Here is a 21,486-nt window from a genome sequence, read left to right on the forward strand (position 1 = left end):
GTGTGGTGTGTGTGTGTGTGTGTGTGTGTTTGTGTGTGTGTTGGTGTGTGTGTGTGTGTGTGTGTGTGTGTGTTGGGTGTGTGTGTGTGTGTGTGTGTGTGTGTGTGTGGTGTGTGTGTGTGTGTTTGTGGTGAGGAACAGTGATTTAAATATCACTCCACAATAATATAAAATACAGATTTTTTAAACCACATTGTGACCGCTCAAATAGAGTTGAGACACTAAACACAATCATGGTCAAACATGTACATTACATCATCTATACACATGATGCATAATATTGTATTTTATTAAATACAGTGGATGAAAGGACAATTAGGCACTTAAAAAGAAATGTTGGAGGATTTTATTTTATTTATTAAACCTTTATTTAAACCGTTGGACGATAAGATGGCAGGTTTTGTTCAGAAATTCACACGGCTCAGACATTCACACGGCTCAGACATTCACACGGCTCAGACATTCACACGCTCAGACATTCACACGGCTCAGACATTTTCTTAATAACATTTCCCATAGTTTTTATTTTCATCACACACAAACAAACAAACAGAAGAAAGGAAAACAGTGTCTGTGTATAGTCAGTTTAAATGAAAAGGTGTGTACTAAACCCACTAAATCCTACTTCAGACATAAATCACACATTGTTGTCCATGAGGGGTTTTCTCCAGTTTGAGTGAAGTCTAAGTTAAGTCTGAGTTATGAGTGGGTTTGTTTCATGTTGGGATGAGTGTGTTAACGGCCTCACCTCTGACTTCCCCCGACTGAAGCAGGCTCCTTTAGTGAACTCATCACAGTGCCACTCCGCCTCCTGTCAACACAAAAATACCATTAGAAACACACGATACTGGTGTTAAACTGCATTAGAARCAGACACTGAAACAGCATGGCACAATGGAAACACATAGGCATTAAATGAAGAGAACATTAAACATTGGGCAAAAAAATCTGAATTGTTCATGAACAACATTGTAAACCAACAATAAAACAGCTTTTAGAAACACTCAATAAACTGACACTTGAGCAGTAGACAACAGTTTAATAATGAACAATGACAACATTCTACAATAGCCGTTTCCTRTAGGCAGGTATACCACATCACATTGTTTTAAATACGGTGTAGACTATTTCCTCCAGTCTTGAGTTTGTTTGACCAGGTGGTAAGTATTTGCCACTACAACCAACCTCTTTCATTTATATGGCTGTGGTTCATCGACCCACACAGAGGCTGAATGAATACATCCTACACAGCAGACCGCATCCTATCGGTGTACCAGTGCACGTTAAATACGAACACTGAATTCAATTAACTCGCCCACCCACCAGGGCTCACTCCAGACACGAGGGAGCGAGCACAGAGACGGATGACAATGTGATTTACACCAGGGGAGAAAATGAGGGATACTTAGACATGAGAGAGCAAGCACAGAACTGAATGTCAATGTGATTTACATGGAAGGAAATGTTGAGATGCTTTTCACGTTTTTACTAGCAGAGAGGAATTAGGAGATAAAACCTAGGCCTATCCTCTAAGGATGAGAATTCAATACACTCTGATTCCTCAACTGTAATTTCACTTCTGGTCCTCCAGGGGGTTTTCATTGATAAAGGTTCTGTAGTAATGGAATGAAATGACTGCTGGCTTCAAGCCAGTGAAACGATGGACGGACGGAGGAGGAGAACAGCCATTACCGCCACTCCAGAGATTAGGGAGTGAATGGAAAGTTTCTGTAATAATTACTGTACCGCTGTAACTTAATGTACCACTCCGGAAGTTTATGAACCACTTGCTAGCTATAAGTCCCATTGTAATTGTATGTTTGACTGTAACTCTAGACCACCTTCCCCATCATTCATTTAGCCAGGTAAATCATGGAGAGCAGTTTCTATTTTTACAATATGGTAAACTACTTGAGGGAACTTTATACTGTATGGATACATTTTTTTTAGGATAGAAAATAAATCATGTTTTCATCTTAAATATACTCTATATTTCAACTTTGTATAAGGACGAAACGAGGGGAAGGTAGCCTAATGAGTTGAAACCACCTTTTACATTAAGAACCTGTTATAACTATACCAAACACATTATTATAATGTTTCCATCTGATTCAGGATTGAAAGTTGTATATCAGCTGTATATCGTGCAGACAGAAAGAGAGGATAAGTTGAAACCCCTCAGCAGAAACTGTCTTTAATTTCCTCCTCAGACAGGAACAGTGGACTGAAATTCTCCTCAGTGGTTTTTATGAGAAAGCCTTAACTCCACCGTCCCAATGGCCTAAAAGAAGTAACAGGAAGTAGAGATATTGCACGCATGCACGCGCACACGCACACACGCATAGGTAGCCTAGAAGTTAGCGCATTGGGCCATTCACTGAAAGGTTCCTGGTTTGAATACCGGGGCCGGCAAGGTGAAAAAATCTGTTGCTGTGCCCCTGTGCTAATTTCACTCCCTGGGGTGTCTCAGGGAGAGTTGRGATATGCAAAAAAACACACTTGTGTGTAACAGGACAAAATATAAGCACCTCCCAAATAATAATAATWATTATTATTACCCACACACCTGGCAGGTTCACGTGGGAACAGGAGGCGGAAGAAGGGGGCATGAGAAGGAAAAAGAAAATAGGATAGAGGCCCAGCATAAAGTGGGGGGAGGCAGAAGGTGGTGGATTGTGTGTGTGCGTGTGTGCGTGGCCTCCACTCAGCTGTATCTGTCAGGGTGCCAGATGACATTCCAGGCCAAAGCTAGCTATTTTAGGGACAGTGCTCCTCTGACACAAACCACACATAAGCACTAGCAGCTCAGCATGCCAACCCAGCTTGCACAGCACTGGCTGTCCCTATGAGTAGGCTATGTGTGTGCAGTACGTGCTCTTAGAAATTACAGGGGAAATACCAAAAAGTTTKGTCTAACTCAAACACAAACATTCTCTGGTTCGTCTGTGATATGGTATTAGATAGTAATGATGAGGTAACATAATCAATAATATTATGAAAGAGSTTTGTGGGCACTAACGGATTCAATAAAACAAATCATTACTCATTCAAATGTATTATAATAATCAAATATAAATAGAACAGTTCAGAAGAGATTCAATACTCATACTTATTCCACTTTCAAAAACGGCTACTATAATAAAATATGAAGTGAATATTATCCATCTTTCCTAAAACCAGTAATATGTTGGCATAATTTACCACCTCTCACACCCCAGTACCTCAGTGCCAAGACATCAAATGGGCCAGAATACCTAAAACCTAAAACCAAAATCTTAAAACATTAAACACCCATTACAACGCTATTATTTAGCCTCATTGTGCTCTGCAGACGAAATAGCTCTCTTAAAGTGAAATATAATCTCTAGTGTGCTGACATTTATTCTAATTATCAGCTCTCAACTTTAGGTCTCTGATACACAGCCCTTTTTAGTTACAAAGAAAAGCTGCTTTTCAGAAGTATCTACTGGTCTGAAAGCAGCTGTAGGGCATAATCACATGCAGGCATTCAGTGTTTGGGACTTAAAGTGATTTGAATCTGGAGATATGCATGTTCTCTCTGCCCACCCTCTCGCTTCACTACACTGTCCTCAGTACTGTTTGATAACCAAGAGATGAGCCTTTGTGCAGAGACCATGTGTGTGTCTTTACTACTAAGAGGCCCATTGTTACCCTAAGGTGGGTGTTAGGGAGAGACAGAGAGAGCGTGGTCAGAGGACAGACAGAGGGAGAGAGAAGAAACAGAAGGGTGGCAGAAAAAGAGATCGGGGGTAAGAGAGAGAGAGAGAGTTGGGGGGACATAACATAGGACAGGGACTTGGGCAGAGAGAGAAAAGGGAGCAAGGAAGAGAAATGGAAAGACAGAGAGAAAAACAGAGAAGGACAGAGAAAGAGAGAGAGAGAGAGAGAGAGAGAGAGACGAGAGAGAGAGAGAGAGAGAGAGAGAGAAGAGAGAGGAGAGAGAGAGAGAGAGAGAGGGAGGGAGAGAGGGAGACAGACAGATAGAGAATCCAAAACAGTGTTCTTCTCCCCAGACACCGCAGACCATGACTACATCATTTTGCATAAAGAGAGCCACACTTTATGTCTAGAGTAGATACTGTCTTGGGACTCCTTCATAAGACTAGGACATTATGAGGAGAGACAGAGAGCAGAGACATCTGTATCTGTTCGAAATGTCTTTTGACCGTTTTTTTGTTGTTGCGACATTTAGAATTCTGACTGATGTCTGGCTGATGTAAGCCGATGAAAGGTTCTGACAAGAAATTGGCCCTGAAGTCATATTAAAATATGTGTCTGTTTCACTACAGTCCCAGATAGTTACAGTCATCAGAGCAGAGCTGTCAGTCAACATGTAGGTAGGGTATTTAAAATCTTAATCAGGTACGTTTTAATTGACTGAAAAACATCCTAACTCCACAGAGACTGTAGTCTCACCATAATGTATGCCATCAAATATGAAGGTGTTCAGTATACACAGGGCAGACAGTCAATTAGTCACTATCAGTGTCAACATTGACCATCATCCAGGGTCAAACCATTCGTTTCCGAACCCCATCACCCCTCTCAGMCCCTTTAATGGACCAGTCCAAGTTATTATTGAGTGTGTTGTGTATCTCTATTATGTGCCCCCATTCCACTGACTCAGTCCTCTGTATTATTCCATGCATTTAAATAGAGGAGTTATTCCCGACTTGGCCAATTTAAAGAAGCTGAGCTATTGGAGCTAACAGAGGTGTTCCGTTAGCGCTTGCTAAGCAGGGGTAATTGTCTCTCAGACAGAAAGCGTGATGGGAAGATAGAAGCTGCTGAAATACAACACACTGGGAACTTATTTTGCATCTTGCATTAGATGTCTTCATTATAGCAAAAAAAAATGTTTCATGGCATATCTGCTATTTATTTCACACACTGCACTCCACATTGAATGTGAAAAATGCTACTGCTACTACAGAACTTGTCCAGCAATAACGGCCTAATGCTTCGATCCACAACACTCTCTGAAAAACTAGACTGCCTCTGTGTTCCAGTTTAGATTTTCTGTGTCAGAGGAAATAGCCTACTAATGAAGCATTTAAAACATCATGTCTCTCTGAAGGCCATTCTATTAACGATAGAACAGAGGGAGAGAGAAAGAGAAAGAGAAAGAGAGAGCGAGAAACAGGACAGGAAGGAAGGAACACTGAGGTCTAGAACCCAGGTGATCATCCATCACCGTGGGCAACACAATGGGATGTGAACACAATGCAGACAGAGAGCAGGTGATTCATCAAGGAAGTGCTACGTCCAACCCACAGCAGCTACTGTACAGGGTGTACAGGGTGTACAGGGTGCAAAGGCTCATGGTGCCAAGGCTGACTCTGCTGACTGGGGTTGGCAAGGGGTGAGTGTAGGACAGTGAGGGAGTAGGGGGTAAGGCTAGGGGGTAAGGAGGGGGTAGGGGTAGTCATTGCAGAGTAGGCCTACTTTACCTGCTGCCAGATTCTATATAAACCAGATTGAGTGTGTGTTTGTGTTGTAAAAACACTCCATCTGATGGCAATCAGAAACTTCTCAGAAACTTTTCACTTCAAATCATTGTTTTGCTTTGTATTCTGAGAGTGTTTACAACACAAAAACAGTTCATCAGACAAAGTACTATCTCTCGCCTGAGTCGTCTGTACCCTTCCTGTTCATAGCGCCAATTGAAGASATAATCCATGGGGAATGCAATCAAAGACACACAGAAATTGCAAAAGAGTTCTCTCTCTCTCGCTCTCTCTCYCGCTTTCTCKCTCTCTCTCTMTCTTCATCTCCAATGTTATCCCTTCTTCTCAGAGCAGAGGACTTCACTTCTTCTCTCCCTTATGCTTTTCTAAAACCTTGACTTTATTGTTCATTACAGTCGGAGAGTAGGAAGAGAGAGAAGGAGGGAGGAAAGAAGAGCGTTTYGCTGAGGTAACAGAGGCCAGTGAGATTATGATAGCAGGCCTCAGCCAGTATCGATCTCCTGGTGAACTCTATATCTGCAGTACCACAGGACAGACAGAAGGCAGTTAGCAGCTCTCTGAAACTCCAAACAACACAACACTGCCAAGAGGCTCCACGTTTCATCTTAAGTGATGAGGGTTAGTTTGAGGGAAAATTAGAGAGATTTCAATCAATAATGCCCCCMAAAATTCTAGAGGTCTGGTTTATTTTTCCTTCATACATCGAAGGATGACCTTGGCTGTTTTGACATGCTCATAAATATATTTTCTTTGTACATAAAGGATTAAGTCTGAGCATTGATTAAACATCAAATGGTAACTCTACCTCGTCTCTTCTTGTATAAAAAAAATCATGCACGGCATAGCTCTCAGCACTAAGCTTCATCAAGACACATCAAGACACGAGAGCGTAGTTTGTAGGTCATTTCCCACAGCAGACTACTTTATTTTTTCAACAACAATGTAGACAAGTAAAATCAACAAAACCTGTGAGTATTCTGGTAGTGCATTCTTTCTAGGAATGTATTATGTATTTGTTTATTTGTTAGGGACCATGTACAACATGCCATTGCACCAGATTTAGCTAGATAGTACATTTTCTCAACTTGATCAATCTTTAATGCTCTTAATATGAGCTGAGAGGCACCGGCAGGGGAGACTTCCTTCATAATGAAACCTAACACAGAAAGAATATAAGACATGCCAAGGACGCCAAGGATGCAAATCTCACCGCAATGAAAATAATTGGATCTTTTAAAGAGAGGAGAAGGGAAATTAAAACGAGARGAGGGGGTAAAGGGTAGTGGAGCTGAGGGACAAAGCAGAAGATGTCACGCCCTGATCTGTTTCACCTGTCTTTGTGATTGTCTCCACCCACCTCCAGGTGTCACCCGTTTTCCCCATTTTCCCACGGTATTTATTCCTGTGTTCTCTGTTTGTCTGTTGCCAGTTCGTCTTGTCTTGTCAACCAGCGTGTTTTTCCGTGCTCCTGCTTTTTCCTTGCCTCTGTTTTTCTAGTCCTCCTGATTTTGACCTTTTGCCTGCCCTGACTCTGAGCCCGCCTGCCTGACCAATCAGCCTGCCCTTACCTTGAGCCTGCCTGCCTCCTTGTACCGTTTGGAACTCTGACCTGGTTAATGAACTTTTGCCTATCCTCGACCTGCCTCTTGCCTGCCCCTTGTTGTTTAATAAATATCAGAGACTCTAACCATCTGCCTCCTGTGTCTGCAGGGTCTCGCCCTGTGTCGTTATAGTACGAACTGGTCATGACTGACCCAGCAGAGTTGGACCCTGCGGGGACCCTGCAGGGAGCCACCATTAAAAAACACGAGGAGCTACTTCAGAACCTTATGGAAGGGTTCCAATCTCTGGCGGAACGCCACAACCAGGGGTTCAAGGCGTTAATGGAGCAGGTCTGTGAATCTGAGTCACTCAGTCACTCAGTAACCCACCTACCAGTGGTGGGTTTGTTCTGCCTGCCCCGTTTCCCCGAGAACCCCGCATACCTCCTCCGGAGCGATATACTGGGGATCCTGGAACCTGCCGGGCGTTTCTTTCCCAGTGCTCCCTTATTTTTGAGCTACAGCCATCTTCATTCCTTTCGGATCAGTCGAAGATAGCGTATCTTATTATGCTAATGTCTGGAAGGGCACTCTCCTGGGCTACAGCTGTTTGGGAGCAACAATCCGTTGTTTGCTATTATCTGTAGGATTTCATGGCAGAGGTGAGGAAGGTGTTCGATTCTCCGGTGCCTGGGAGAGAGGCGGCCCGAAAACTACTGAAATTAAATCAGAACTCCCATAGTGTGGCAGACTACGCAATAGATTTTCGCACATTGGCCACCGAGAGTGCCTGGAATCCGGAGGCCCTGTTTATTACCTTCACGGACTATCAGAGGAGATAAAAGACGAGCTAGCAGCCCGGGAGTTACCTTTGGACCTTGATTCCCTCATCGCCCTTACCATTAGGATTGATGGGCGTCTACCGGAACTCAGGAATGAGGCTGCATTTCTGAGAAGATCCGATGCCACCCGAGTTCCCTCGAATCATGGGCAACGGGTCTGTCGGATACACTGGAACCTATGCAACTGGGCAGAGCTAGATTATCGCCTAGGGAACGGTCACGTAGGCTAAGCTCCAACAGTTGTCTTTATTGTGGTGCTGCRYGGAATTAAATAGCCACCTGCCCAGTAAAGAGACCTGACTCATTAGTAGGTACGAGTACACTGGTGAGCCAGACTGGGAATTCACTAATTCCCATTACCCAAACTCCTTTTTTTTGTGATCCTGCTGTGGTGAGACCAGTCTAAGTCTCTCCGGGTGCTGATTGACTCTGGGGCAGATGAGAGTTTTATGGACGCTATCCTGGTATCGGAAATAGGTATCTCCATTCAACTCCTCTCCGTTCCCAAGAACGCCAGGGCACTGGACGGCYGCTCCATTGGAAGAGTCACACACAGCACAGTTCCCATTAATCTGCGGGTATCTGGAAATCACAATGAGTAAATACAGCTTCTCCTCAGTGAGTCTCCCCACATCCCTGTTGTTTTGGGATTTTCTTGGCTCCAGAAGCACAACCTCGATATTGACTGGRCCATTGGTTCATTCCTGGGTTGGAGCCCGTTCTGTMATTCACATTGCCTGAAGGCGACGCAGCCTCCCCCGGAACGTCCACCTCCAGGGTTAAGTCCAGCCTCGGATTTCTCTGCTGTTCCCGCAGAGTACCATGACCTCCTGGAGGTTTTCAGCAAGGCTCATGCTACCTCCCTTCCTCCACACCGTTCTTAYGATTGTGCTATTGACCTCCTCCCAGATACCACACCGCYTCGAGGCTGGCTATATTCCCTGTCTGGCCCTGAGACCAAGGTCATGGAGGAGCACATTGAGGACTCTCTGGCTACTGGGAGTATTCACCCTTCTGCCTTCCCTGCTGGCGCAGGGTTCTTCTTTGTGGGGAAGAAGCGTGTTTTTCCATGCTCCTGCTTTTTCCTTGCCTCTGTTTTTCTAGTCCTCCTGGTTTTGACCTTTTGCCTGCCCTGACTCTGAGCCCACCAGCCTGACCATTCAGCCTGCCCTTACCTTGAGCCTGCCTGCCTCCCTGTACCATTTGGAACTTTGACCTGGTTAATGAACTTTTGCCTGTCCTTGACCTGCCTCTTGCCTGCCCCTTGTTGTTTAATAAATATCAGAGACTCGAACCATCTGCCTCCTGTGTCTGCATCTGGGTCTCGCCCTGTGTCGTTATAGAAGAAGGTAAATGAGGAGAGGAGAAGAAAAGAGAGGAGAGCGGTAAAGAGGAGAAGAGACGTGAAGAGGGGGAGAGTTAGAGGAGAGAGAGAGAAGAAGACAGGGGGAGAGGAAAAGTACAAGAAGAAAGGAGAGAAGAAGAGAAAAATAGAAGAGGGTAGCAACCAAAGTTGTACCAAATCTCACAATAGCACTCCGACCACTTCAGCTGAACCCTGTTTTTTTTTTAGATAGGTAGCTCCTTAACTCTCTCACCTAAAACCCTGTTCCAGTCAGATGCAAAGCAGCCTCTAGACTCAGGGTCAGTTTAAATTGGCAGTTGGCCCGTGGTCCAGATTACCAAGGCTTTCTCTCTCTGGAGATGGGGCCTGCCTGGGGCAAAGGAGGGTTGATAGGGGCTAGAGGAATCTACACTGAGTGAGGGATGAGATAAAGGCTAAGAGGGATGGATGAAGAGATGGGGGGGGGATGAGAGAAGAAGGGATGGGATGAAGCATCTTTAATAACCAGCCCTGTCCCAGTGAGCGCCAACAAAAGAGTGACTCCCCATGGATTTCTGCCTTTCTCTATGGGGAGTATCTCTCTTTTCTTATCTCTCTCTCGCTCTACCTCACTTTCTTTCTCTCATCTCTATCTATCACGATTTCCGTTCTCTTTTTCCTCAATATCTTACTCTCCTCATTTTTCATGTCTTTTGTTCTCCTTTCTCCCAACCCCCCCCCATTCTCTCTATTCTCCCCTGGTCTTTGAGGGTGTACACAGCCAGTGTCTATCCTCTGTCCAGAGCATCAGTAAACTGCCAGTGTCTAGCCTCTGTCCAGAGCATCAAAGGAGCCTGCTGTTTTCCCCCAGGAAGAGATCCAGATAAACCTCTAACGTGTCAATGTTTGACTGGTTACTCACTGGGCTACACGATTCTTAGCCCCACAGGAGGTAAGTACACACATACAGCCTTCAGCCATGGAAATCAAGGAGAAAGGAGGGAGCATGCTGGGGTAATGGTTACTATGCCATTGTGAGATGAAGGGATGAAGGGAGGGAAAGAGCTACAATTATACTGTACAGTATGTTTACAAATATCACTTTGCACTGCTCAAACACATGCTATTGCTTTCAACATCAAAGGTTGACAAAAAAGATAAGATAAATTATTTTATAGCATAATTTTAATAACAATCAATTTGCTTGATTCAATTGATTTGGTTTTGTGCTGCCAGGCTTAACTAAGAAAAGTTAGTTAATCTGTGCTTCTTCCTCTGGCAGGCAGAACACAAGGTGCAAATAACTTAGCAAACTGCAAAAGTACTATCGTCATGCAGCAGAACAGAATGGGTCTGCAGAACAGAATGGGTCTGGACCACAGGAACCACAGGAATTTCACACGTGGTTTTAGGAGCTGGGGTAGGCATACACGTATAGGGAATTAACACTGACTGCACAAGGGCTGGGGAACAGACAGATTAGGGGAGGAATTCACAGGTGATTGAGTCCGGGTGAGTGCACATGAATTGCTGATGCGCTGACAGCGAGCGAGGGAAGCAGGTGGCGTAATGATGGTGGCAGGAGTGTGTAGTGCTGGCACAGGAGGAGAGCGGGAGCAGGCGTGCACACCAGACCTAGAATCAGATTATCTTCTCTCCAATGTTTACTTTAGCTATGAGGGGATTGGACAATATCTGACCCTAAGATCAGGGGTTATGGTAATTTACTCCTAGTCCATAGCCTTAACTATTGACACACTACCTATCAGATTACAGGACAGTAGGGGCCCGACACTAATCGCCCAGCAACAAACGACAGGAATATTTGATTCTATTGGTCAAGGGCTACTGGTTGGGCGCCATGGAGACAGGCGTGTAGAGGGTGATTGTCTCTGTGTGTCTGGGGTTTTGAGTGTTTTGTGTGTGTGTGTGTGTGTGTGTGTGTGTGTGTGTGTGTGTGTGTGTGTGTGTGTGTGTGTGTGTGTGTGTGTGTGTGTGTGTGTGTGTGTGTGTGTGTGTGTGTGTGTGTGTGTGTGTGTGTGTGTGTGTGTGTGTGTGCTATGTACCATGAGGGAATCTCTGGGTTCAGAGCCAAGGTCAAGGCACTGACAACCATGGATTCATCTGTCTCAGATTCACTTTAGAAGGACCCTTGGATTCAGACAGGCATGCACACACACAATCCCCCCCCACTACATACACACACACACAAACAGCCCTCCTCCTCTCACCACTCTATGTACTGTATTGCATTAGTTCCTGCTAGCTGCAGTAATGGTTTAGTATAATGGAGTGGAAAGGCATTGGTTGAAAGCCCAGGTGGGACACTGTACTTCTGTGCCCTTGAGATAGACTACAGACTCTGGAGACCACACAGGATATAGGGTACATTAGGCTCCTTGGAAGGCTTTTTATCTTGATATTACTCTTAATATTCATCTAGCCGAATGAACTCCCCTCTGTTTGAACCTATATTGCAGAGGAGTAACATCACCAGGCAAGAAGCATTCGTTTTCATAAAATACAATACAGAACGATACACACAAACAATATATAATATCATCACTTTATGCAATATCTTGTGGACTGGGCTAAACTTCTTTATCCACCACTTTTTTTCTCTGATCTCTTTTCCTCTTTTCATTGATTACCGTGTATCTTTCTCTACATTGATGGCAGATATGGAGCCGTGGATCCACAGGTTCCGGTGAGGGCACGGTGGATTACTCCCAGCTAACCTTTGACCCCAGCCAGAACGAACTGATAGTCGGAGCCAGGTAATATGTTGTTCTCTTCTCTCTCTCCTCTCTGCCTCTCTGCTTCTCTCTTTCCCCTCTGTCTATGCTTCTCCTCTCTTTCTCTCTGGCTATCCCTCACTTGCCACAGAGTGTGTCTCAAGTTGAGCTCATTGTCTTTGTCAAGCACATCATATTTAATCCAGAGTGTCTGTGTTTGTCTGAAGTGTTCTCTGGCCAGCTGAGATTGGGCTTAGATTACTCTAACTCTTCTATGCATGTATTTCACTTCTGCTAATGGCCTAGGTGTTCATACAAGCCGTTCTCCACAGTTTAGCAAGTGGCTGAGGAGACAGAGAGCTGGAGGAGCAGGACCAACACAGAGAAGCAGAGCTGGGGGAATAAACTAATGTACTGCAGATGGGATACAGGGAAAGGAGAAGTTGGAAAGACCTGCAGGGCTGACAGATAAGGAGAAGATAGAGGGAGGGAGAGAGAAGAGCTCTTACCTTTCCTTTCAAACACTAACCTGACTCAGGGGCTTAAGGGTGGTCTGTCTCTACCTGCAGTTGTTTGGCCTAGTCTGTCTTTCGTGTCTCTTCTGGAGTGGGCTCTGTAAAGGGATCTAGAAGAAGTGTCCAGGGCTTGGGGTTGACTTAGGACCAGGCCTCATGAATCCTTTCACTCAGGCCATCAGCCCACAGACATACCCTCTCTGGCTAACTACATTTGAGTTTTAGACATTGATGTGAGCCATATTGGCACAGAAGTTCTAATGCAATTATACAACTGCTATATAGTGTATAAACATCTTGAATTACCAATGTATCCAAAACAGGCTCTAATATTGGACTCAATGGAAAAACCCATCTTAGACGGATTCAACACACAGTGTATTCCCGAGCCCATTCACACAGACAGAGAAGCCTAGTACCAAATCAACCCTAGCTCTTAATGCTCAGTGACAGGGATCTTGAAGAAGTGTTTAAGGAGCTGGGGTGTCTGTGGCCTGATGGCCGAGTGAAGGACTCAGTGATAAGGAGGTAGCAGAAAGGAGAGGCAGATCGATGTAAATGTCAATATACTGTAAAGAGGTTCTATGCCACACCTGCCTGTGAATAGCCACTCTTCAGAAAGATGGATCCGTGTGTGTGTCCGTGGTGCGTGCGTTCTCGTGCGTGCACCTATGCATATGTGTGTTGTCTATGAGTCATTCTTATGAAGAGGTTTCAGCTGGTGAATAATAGAATAAGAATATGCATTACTCTGACAAGAGCTAGAGTGTTGTTATACTCTTGTAAAACCTTCATGCACCAAGTTAACTGAAATAGAAAGATTGATCCTCTGACATTCAAGGCCAAATTTATTTGAAATAAAACGGGTTTTAAAAGGAAACGATAATCTGCTGAAAAATTGTAATAAAGCTGGATATATGAGTAAAAGATAGTAATGAGAACCCGGAATATATCGTGTGAATAACTTCCGAGGGAGCAGCCAAGGGCCGGCAAAACAGCTCTTAGAGGGTGTTATTCTAATATCCTTCCTGAGCTTTTGACGGCTTTTATAAAAATGGTTGCCAGCATTTGAAAAATATAAAGCATGTTTTCATTAAAAACTTAATTTAATTAGTACATTTGTTTTTGTCATCCTTCCACCATACCATATAGTCTACGTGTAGTTCTGAGATCTCGAAGTGTCTAGCCAAATGTGGTGTGTCGTCCATTCCAATTTCATGACCGTTCTAAGTAAAACCATTTTGCTATGGAATAGCTATTTCTACTTTGCTAGCTAGCCAACTAAAGCGAACAAACAATCTCATCAAGCAGCTGAAATGACAGCAAACTATGTGCATTTTTTGTATTTTTACCTTCGGTTTCATTGCCATTTCTTTGGATATATCCATTATACTATTCTGATAAAATGAATTTGCCTGGCTCAGAGAAGCTGTCAGTTTCGTAACGTTCATATGCATGGCACGGTGGAGATCGCCCAAAACATGCAACATTGTTCCACAGGAAAGGTTTAGACAAACTCCAACTGTTGCAAACCAAATGTTAGGAAGTAGCATGGGAATATTGTCTAGACGCTTTTTCCAGGGGATATTACGTTTATAAATTGCCTAGCTGGCTGTGGGACAGTAGATGGCATTTGATAAATCTAATGGAACAGTTAAATTACCCGGGGATTGTGGTGAATAACTCTCTGCTATCAACCCAATCAGCATCCAGGATCCAGCACATCGTTTTGAATGATGCCTGTGATGCAATAATGCTGACTTCAAAACCCATAGTGAGCCATTGATAGTCATAATAGAGACTACTCACTGTCATGTTTTGTAAAAGGTTTCCAAATAAACCGTTTTTTTTAGTTGGCTTCAATGGAAACTTCACAATTACAAAGAAGCTAGAGCCAAGGATAGGCTAAGGTGTTCATTAAAGTGAAGTTTCACTGTTGGGTTAAGGTTTCTTTCACTGTGGTTTGCACCACACACACACCGCTCATGGGCCTATGCTCTTTTCAGATTAGAGTATATTTTTCTTTAGACGCAGAGAGAGAAAGATGTACCTGTGAAAGTCTTTATAATCAGACAGAGCCAGGATGCACTGTGAAAGTCTAAATCAGAACAGAGAGAGAGAGATGTCCTGTGAAGTCTTTATAATCAAGAGACAGAGATGTGACCTCTGTGAAAGTCTATAATCAGACGACAGAGAGATGTACCTGTGAAAGTCTTTATAATCAAAGACAGAGGAGATTTGTACCTGTGAAAGTCTATAATCAGACGGAAACAGAGAGATGACCTGTGAAAGTCTTTATAATCAGAACACGAGAGATGTACTGTGAAAGTCTTAACATGACGAAACAGAGAGATGTACCTGTGAGTCTTTATAATCACGAACCGAAGAGATGTACCAGTGAAAGTCTTTATAATCAGACGAAGACAAGAGAGATGTACCTGTGAAAGTCTTTATAATCAGACCGAGATAGTACCGTGAAAGTCTTTATAATCAGACAGAGGAGATGTACCGTGGAAAGTCTTTATACAGACGGAGACAGAGAGAATGTCATTGTGAAGTCTTTATAATCAGACCGAGACAGGAGAGTTTGTACCTTGGAAAGTCTTTATAAAATCAGACAGAGACAGAGAGATGTACCGCATGAAAGTCTTTATAATAATTCAGACTGAGATGGAGAGATGTACCGTGATAAGTTTTTATTAGTCAGACAGACGATGAGAGAGAGAGATTGTACCGTTGTGACACAGTTTCCGTTAGCCAGTAATAGCCGATTTTGGCCGATAAAAACATTGAAGCCAATAAATAAAATTGTGGAGAGAAGAAGAAAAAATTCCATCCGAAATAATGCTTTTTAAACTATTAATTGGTGGAAATACGAGTTTGGCTGGTCATCTTTTATCAGTTTGTAGTTCATTTGCCTAATTTAGTGGAATTAAATTGACGCATAGTAGCATATATTTTATGTATCTTATTTCACACAGTACACATATACAGAGCCTTTCAGCGGAAAATATGTCTGACAGCGTGAGAGCTGCTGCTACGCATCTCAAATAGCAAACGCCTAGGCAAACGGCTGGCTTCATCAGCGCAAAACCTGAGACGTTTTACTACATATTACGAGCATGTCTTACTTGCTTTAAAGTACCTAGTCAAAATCACCATGTCCGTGGAGGAAATTCATTATTATTAACTTTCTTTCTTTGGCCAATACCAAGGCACAATCGTTTGTTATACAGATCTGTAGTTGTTGCATATTAGATCTTCCCTCTTTCAAAATTTATAACGGGTATTTTAATCTCTGTCACATGAAACGCTCGCATGTACGGTGTGCTTTTGATAGCAGTTTTTCGCATAATTGCATTTATGGAAAGAATATTCAACTCTACTGCTCCTTATGACATTGTGCTCAATGAAATAATAGTATTTATTAACATTTTAAGCTAAACGTTTGACTGTTGCATCAGACTCATTGCTTTTGAATGTTTATTTATTTGTTAGGCCTATTGGGATCTATCGCCCATAATGTCCCATAGTCTGTTTGGAATATGCTATTTCTTTCTCGTCAAGCTGACTAATAGAATATGTATTTTTTTCACAAAATTTATGAACTAGGCTTTATTACTCATGTATTAACAGAGACAATACTCATCAGCAGAGCGGAGAAAAATACTCCTCAAAACTCCATTCAGTTGGATGAAGTTACCCGTAAAAAATATCTAACGGTTAAGGTTTGGATTTGTCAAGGGTAAGCTGATCCCGCATCTGTGTCTACAGGAAAGTTTTCCCAGACAAGGTCATATCACTGGGAGAGATGACATAAAGTATGTAATCTTGCAAACTATATTCAGTTCAGTTTGACTGGGTTTCTATTCAACAAGATTACCTAGTTTTGGAATGCTATAGCAGTAAAGTAATCTATCAAGTGTTCCTGTATGTGGTTACATCTGAACAGGCTTTTGGAGTGGCCCAGAAACAAGTGTGCTACATCAAAGATGTGTTTATTAAGGAGAGAAAATGACCAAAATAGGGATAAAATAACCCAGAGATATCGTTGGACACCTATTACCAGAAAATGCTCTCCTGTCCACTTTTATTTTCTCCGGTGTTTGTTCTTTTAGAGAAGATTCTACCTTCATCTCTCCTCCTCTCTTTTTTCTTTCAGAACCACCTCTTTAGACTCAATCTGGAGGACCTCTCATTGATCCAGGTGAGTCTTTACCAGCGTTACCATTATCCCCCTCTATTTTACTATCTATCTCTCTGTCACTCCCTCTTTCTCCCTCTCAATCCCCTTCCATTTATATCCCTCTCACTCACTCTTTCGATTATTTCTCTCTTTTCTCATATTCTCTCTTTCTTCTCGTTTCTCTCTCCTTTGCTCCTCTTCCTTCTTTTCTGCCCCTCCCTCCCTCTCCCACCACCTCCTTACTCTCTGTTGGACCACAGTGTCATCTATACGAAGTCCTGTCTGTCTTGTCTTTGTGTGTAACACAGTTATGCAGTAATTATCGTAACACTTACTGGAACAGCCCAGCTGTCAGGCCCTTAAAAAATGGTCACAAACAAGACACAAAGCTTGTCAAAGCATGCCATGGGAGCTACGGTAATGAAAACCCAGGGAACATTTCAAATAGTTCAATAGTTTCTCGCTGTTATAGCTATGCATCTTGACAACATCATTATGTTAAGTGCTGATAAATGAAGCCAGGATCATTCTTATTTTGTCAGGAGATCCTATGGGCTTAGATTGCACCATGGGCTATGTGCAGAGGCCATCTCTAGGCTAACCTGGATCAGGGATTCAGGAAAGTCCACCAGTCACAGTAGTCAGTCTAATGCCCACTGTCTACTGTAGTCTTCTTCGTCAGTCTTATGCCCCACTGTCTACTGTATCTTTAGAGTCTTAATGCCTCTGTCTATGTAGCTAGTCCACTGTCTACTGTAGTCTCCTAGTCAGTCTTAATGCCCACTGTCTAACTGTGTCTTCTCTTCAGTCATCTTAATGCCCCATCTGTAACTGTAGTTTTCTTCAGTCATCTAGCCCCTCTGTCTAACTGTAGTCTTTCTTCATCAGTCTTAATGCCCATCTGTCTAACTGTAGTCTTCCTAGTCAGTCTTATGCCACTGTCTAACTGTAGTCTTCTCTCAGTCAGTCTAATGCCCCACCTGTCTAACTGTAGTCTTTCAGTCTCTACATGCATTGTCTAATGTATCTTCAGTCATCTTAATGCCCCATCTGTCTAACTGTAGTCTTCTCTTCGTCAATCTTAATGCCCCATCTCACTGTATCTTCTCCAGTCAGTCTTAATGCCATCTGCACTGTAGTCTTCTCTCAGTCATCTTAATGCCCCATCTGTCTAACTGTAGTCTTCTCTTCAGTCATCTTAAGCCCATCTGTCTAACTGTAGTCTTTCTTCAGTCATCTAATGCCCCTGTCTACTGTAGTCTTCTTCAGTCAGTCTTAATGCCCACTGTCTACTGTAGTCTTCTCTCAGTCAGTCTTAATGCCCACCTGTCTAACTGTAGTCTTCTCTTCAGTCGTCTTAATGCCCCACCTGTCTAACTGTAGTCTCTCTTCAGTCAGTCTTAATGCCCCATCTGTCTAACTGTAGTCTTCTCTTCAGTCATCTTAATGCCCCATCTGTCTAACTGTAGTCTTCTCTTCAGTCATCTTAATGCCCCATCTGTCTAACTGTAGTCTTCTCTTCAGTCAGTCTTAATGCCCCACCTGTCTAACTGTAGTCTTCTCTTCAGTCAGTCTTAATGCCCCATCTGTCTAACTGTAGTCTTCTCTTCAGTCAGTCTTAATGCCCCATCTGTCTACTGTAGTCTTCTCTTCAGTCCATCTTAATGCCCATCTGTTCTACTGTAGTCTTCTCTTCAGTCAATCTTAATGCCCCACCTGTCTACTGTAGTCTTCTCTTCAGTCAGTCCTTAATGCCCATCCTGTCTTAACTGTAGTCTTCTCTTCAGTCAATCTTAATGCCCCATCTGTCTAACTGTAGTCTTCTCTTCAGTCAATCTTAATGCCCCACCTGTCTAACTGTAGTTCTTCTCTTCAGTCAGTCTTAATGCCCCATCTGTCTACTGTAGTCTTCTCTTCAGTCATCTTAATGCCCCACTGTCTAACTGTAGTCTTCTTCTCAGTCAGTCTTAATGCCCCATCTGTCTAACTGTAGTCTTCTCTTCAGTCAGTCTTAATGCCCCATCTGTCTACCTGTAGTCTTCTCTTCAGTCAGTCTTAATGCCCCATCTGTCTAACTGTAGTCTTCTCTTCAGTCAGTCTTAATGCCCCACCTGTCTAAGACTGTAGTCTTCTCTTCAGTCAGTCTTAATGCCCCACTGTCTAAACTGTAGTCTTCTCTTCAGTCAATCTTAATGCCCCAGTCTGTCTAACTGTAGTCTTCTCTTCAGTCAGTCTTAATGCACCCACTGTCTACTGTAGCTTCTCTTCAGTCTCTTAATGCCCCATCTGTCTAACTTGTCTTCTCTTCAGTCAATCTTAATGCCCCACATCTGTCTAACTGTAGTCTTCTCTTCAGTCAGTCTTAATGCCACCCCTGTCTAACTGTAGTCTTCTTCTTCAGTCAATCTTAATGCCCCACCTGTCTACCTGTAGTCTTCTCTTCAGTCAGTTTAATGCCCCAACCTGTCTAACTGTAGTCTTCTCTGCAGTCAGTTTAATTCCCTATACGTGTATGCCTACCCCAGCTCCTAAAACCACGTGTGAAATTTCCTGTGGTTTATCTCTCTCAACAACAAGCTATGCACTCCCCACACTCTTGCCTCGTTCCTGCATTAGCCTGTTGCTGCAGCGTCACGCTGCCTTTTTTTTTTTTATTCTCCCTTATCCCTATCTTGCCCCATAGGAACTTCAAACAAGACTCCTCAGACTAGCCCGTGTCTTGGTGGTGTATGTTTAGCCATCGGCTCGCAATCGATTCTTACAGCATCACATTCCAAAAAAAAAAAAAAAAAAAAACCGGAGGGAGAGGAAAAGAGAGAGATAACCACAGGAATTTCACACCGTGTTTAGGAGCTGGGGTAGGCATACAGTATAGGGAATTAACACTGACTGCAGAGAGACTACAGTTAGACAGGTGGGGATTAAGATGACTGAAGAGAAGATACAGTTAGAAGGTGGGGCATTAAGATTGACTGAAGAGAAGAACTAAGTGTAGACGGTGGGGCATTAAGACTAGATGAAGAGAGAGAACTACAGTTAGACAGTATGGGGGCATTAAGATGAACTGAAGAGAAGACTTACAGTTAGACAGTGGGGCATTAAGACTGACTGAAGAGCGAGACTAAGTTAGACAGGTGGGCATTAAAGACTGATGAGAGAAGACTACAGTTTAGACAGTGTGGGCATTGAGATTGATGATAGAGAAGACTACAGTTAGACGGTGGGGCATTAAGACTGGGACTGAAGAGAAGCTAAGTTGACAGGTGGGCATTAAGATGAATGAGAAGAAGAGTAAGTTTAGACAGATGGGGATTAAGAACTGACTGAGAGAACGACTACAGGTAGACGATGGGCATTAAGACTGACTGAAGAAGAACTACAAGTTAGACAGAATGGGGATTATAGATTGATGAAGAGAAGACTACAGTTTAGAGCAGGTGGGCATTAGACTTGACTGAAAGGAGAAGACTACAGTGAGACAGATGGGGCTTAAGACTGACTGAAGAGAAAGACTAACGTTAGACACCAGTGGGGCAATTAAAGATTGACTGAAGAGAAGATCTACAGTTTAGACAGATGGGGTTAAGATTGACTGAAGAAGAAGACCTACAGTTAGACAGATGGGGCATTAAGACTGGACTGAAGAGGAAGATACATGTTGCAGGTGGGGGATTAAGATTGATGAGAGAAGACTAGGTTAGACAGATGGGGCAATTAAGATTGACTGAAGAGAAGACTACAGTGAGACAGATGGGGCATAATAGATGACTGAGAGAAGAACAGTTACAGATGGGGCATTAAGCCTGACTGAAAGAGAAGAGCTACAGTTAGACAGGTGGGCGGATTAAGACTGACGTGAAGAGATAGATACAGTTAGACAGATGGGGCATTAAGATTGACTGAAGAGAAGACTAATTAGACAGATGGGAGCATTAAGATTGAACTGAAAAGAAGACTACAGTTAGACAGATGGGGCATTAAGACTGACTGAAGAAGAAGACTAGCAGATTAAGACCAGGTGGGGCATTAAGACTGACTGAAGAGAAGAACTACAGTTAGACAGGTGTGGGCCATAAGACTGATGAAGAAGAAGACTACAGTTAGACAGAGGGGCATTAAGACATGACTGAAAGAGAGACTACAGTTAACAGGTGGGCATTAAGACTACTGAGGAAGAACTACAGTGAGACAGATGGGGCATTAAGATTGACTGAAGAGAAGACTACAGTTAGACAGATGGGGCATTAAGATATGCTGAAGAGAAGACTACAGGTTAGACAAGATGGGCATAAGACTGACTGAAGAGAAGACTACAGTTAGACAGATGGGGCATCAGATTGACTGAAGAGAAGCTACAGTTAGACAGATGGGGCATTAAGATGACTGAAGAGAAACTACAGGTTAGACAGATGGGGCAGTTAGACGACTGAAGAGAAGACTACAAGTTAGACAGGTGGGGCATTAAGAGACTGAAGAGAAGACTACAGTTAGACAGGTTGGGCAAATTAAAGACTAACTGAAGAGAAGACTACAGTTAGACAGATGGGGCATTAGACTGTACTGAGAGAAGACTACGTTTAGACCAGATGCGGGCATTAAGATTGACTGAAGCGCAGACTACAGTTAGACAGAATTTGGGGCATTAAGAATTGCCTGAAGAGAAGACTACATTAGACAGATGGGGCAATAAGATGACTGAGAGAAGACTACAGTAGACAGGTGGGGCATTAAGATTGACTGAAGAGAAGACTACAGGTAGACAGCTGGGGCATTAAGACTACTGAAAGAGAGACTACAGGTGACAAGATGGGGCATTAAGACTGAACTGAAGAGAAGACTACAGTTAGACAGGTG

General features: G+C 43.2%; 1 protein-coding gene across 1 annotated transcript in view; it reads right to left on the reverse strand.

The window, feature by feature from the left end:
* The window catches only part of sema5a (sema domain, seven thrombospondin repeats (type 1 and type 1-like), transmembrane domain (TM) and short cytoplasmic domain, (semaphorin) 5A), a 221,921-nt gene that overhangs the window by 116,682 nt on the left and 83,753 nt on the right, over window positions 1–21,486 (reverse strand). The window contains 1 exon segment of the mRNA XM_024000082.3: window positions 749–811. Coding sequence (XP_023855850.1) covers window positions 749–811 — 63 coding nt within the window.

This window comes from Salvelinus sp. IW2-2015, linkage group LG14 (assembly GCF_002910315.2).
Source record: "Salvelinus sp. IW2-2015 linkage group LG14, ASM291031v2, whole genome shotgun sequence".
Lineage (NCBI taxonomy): Eukaryota > Metazoa > Chordata > Actinopteri > Salmoniformes > Salmonidae > Salvelinus > Salvelinus sp. IW2-2015.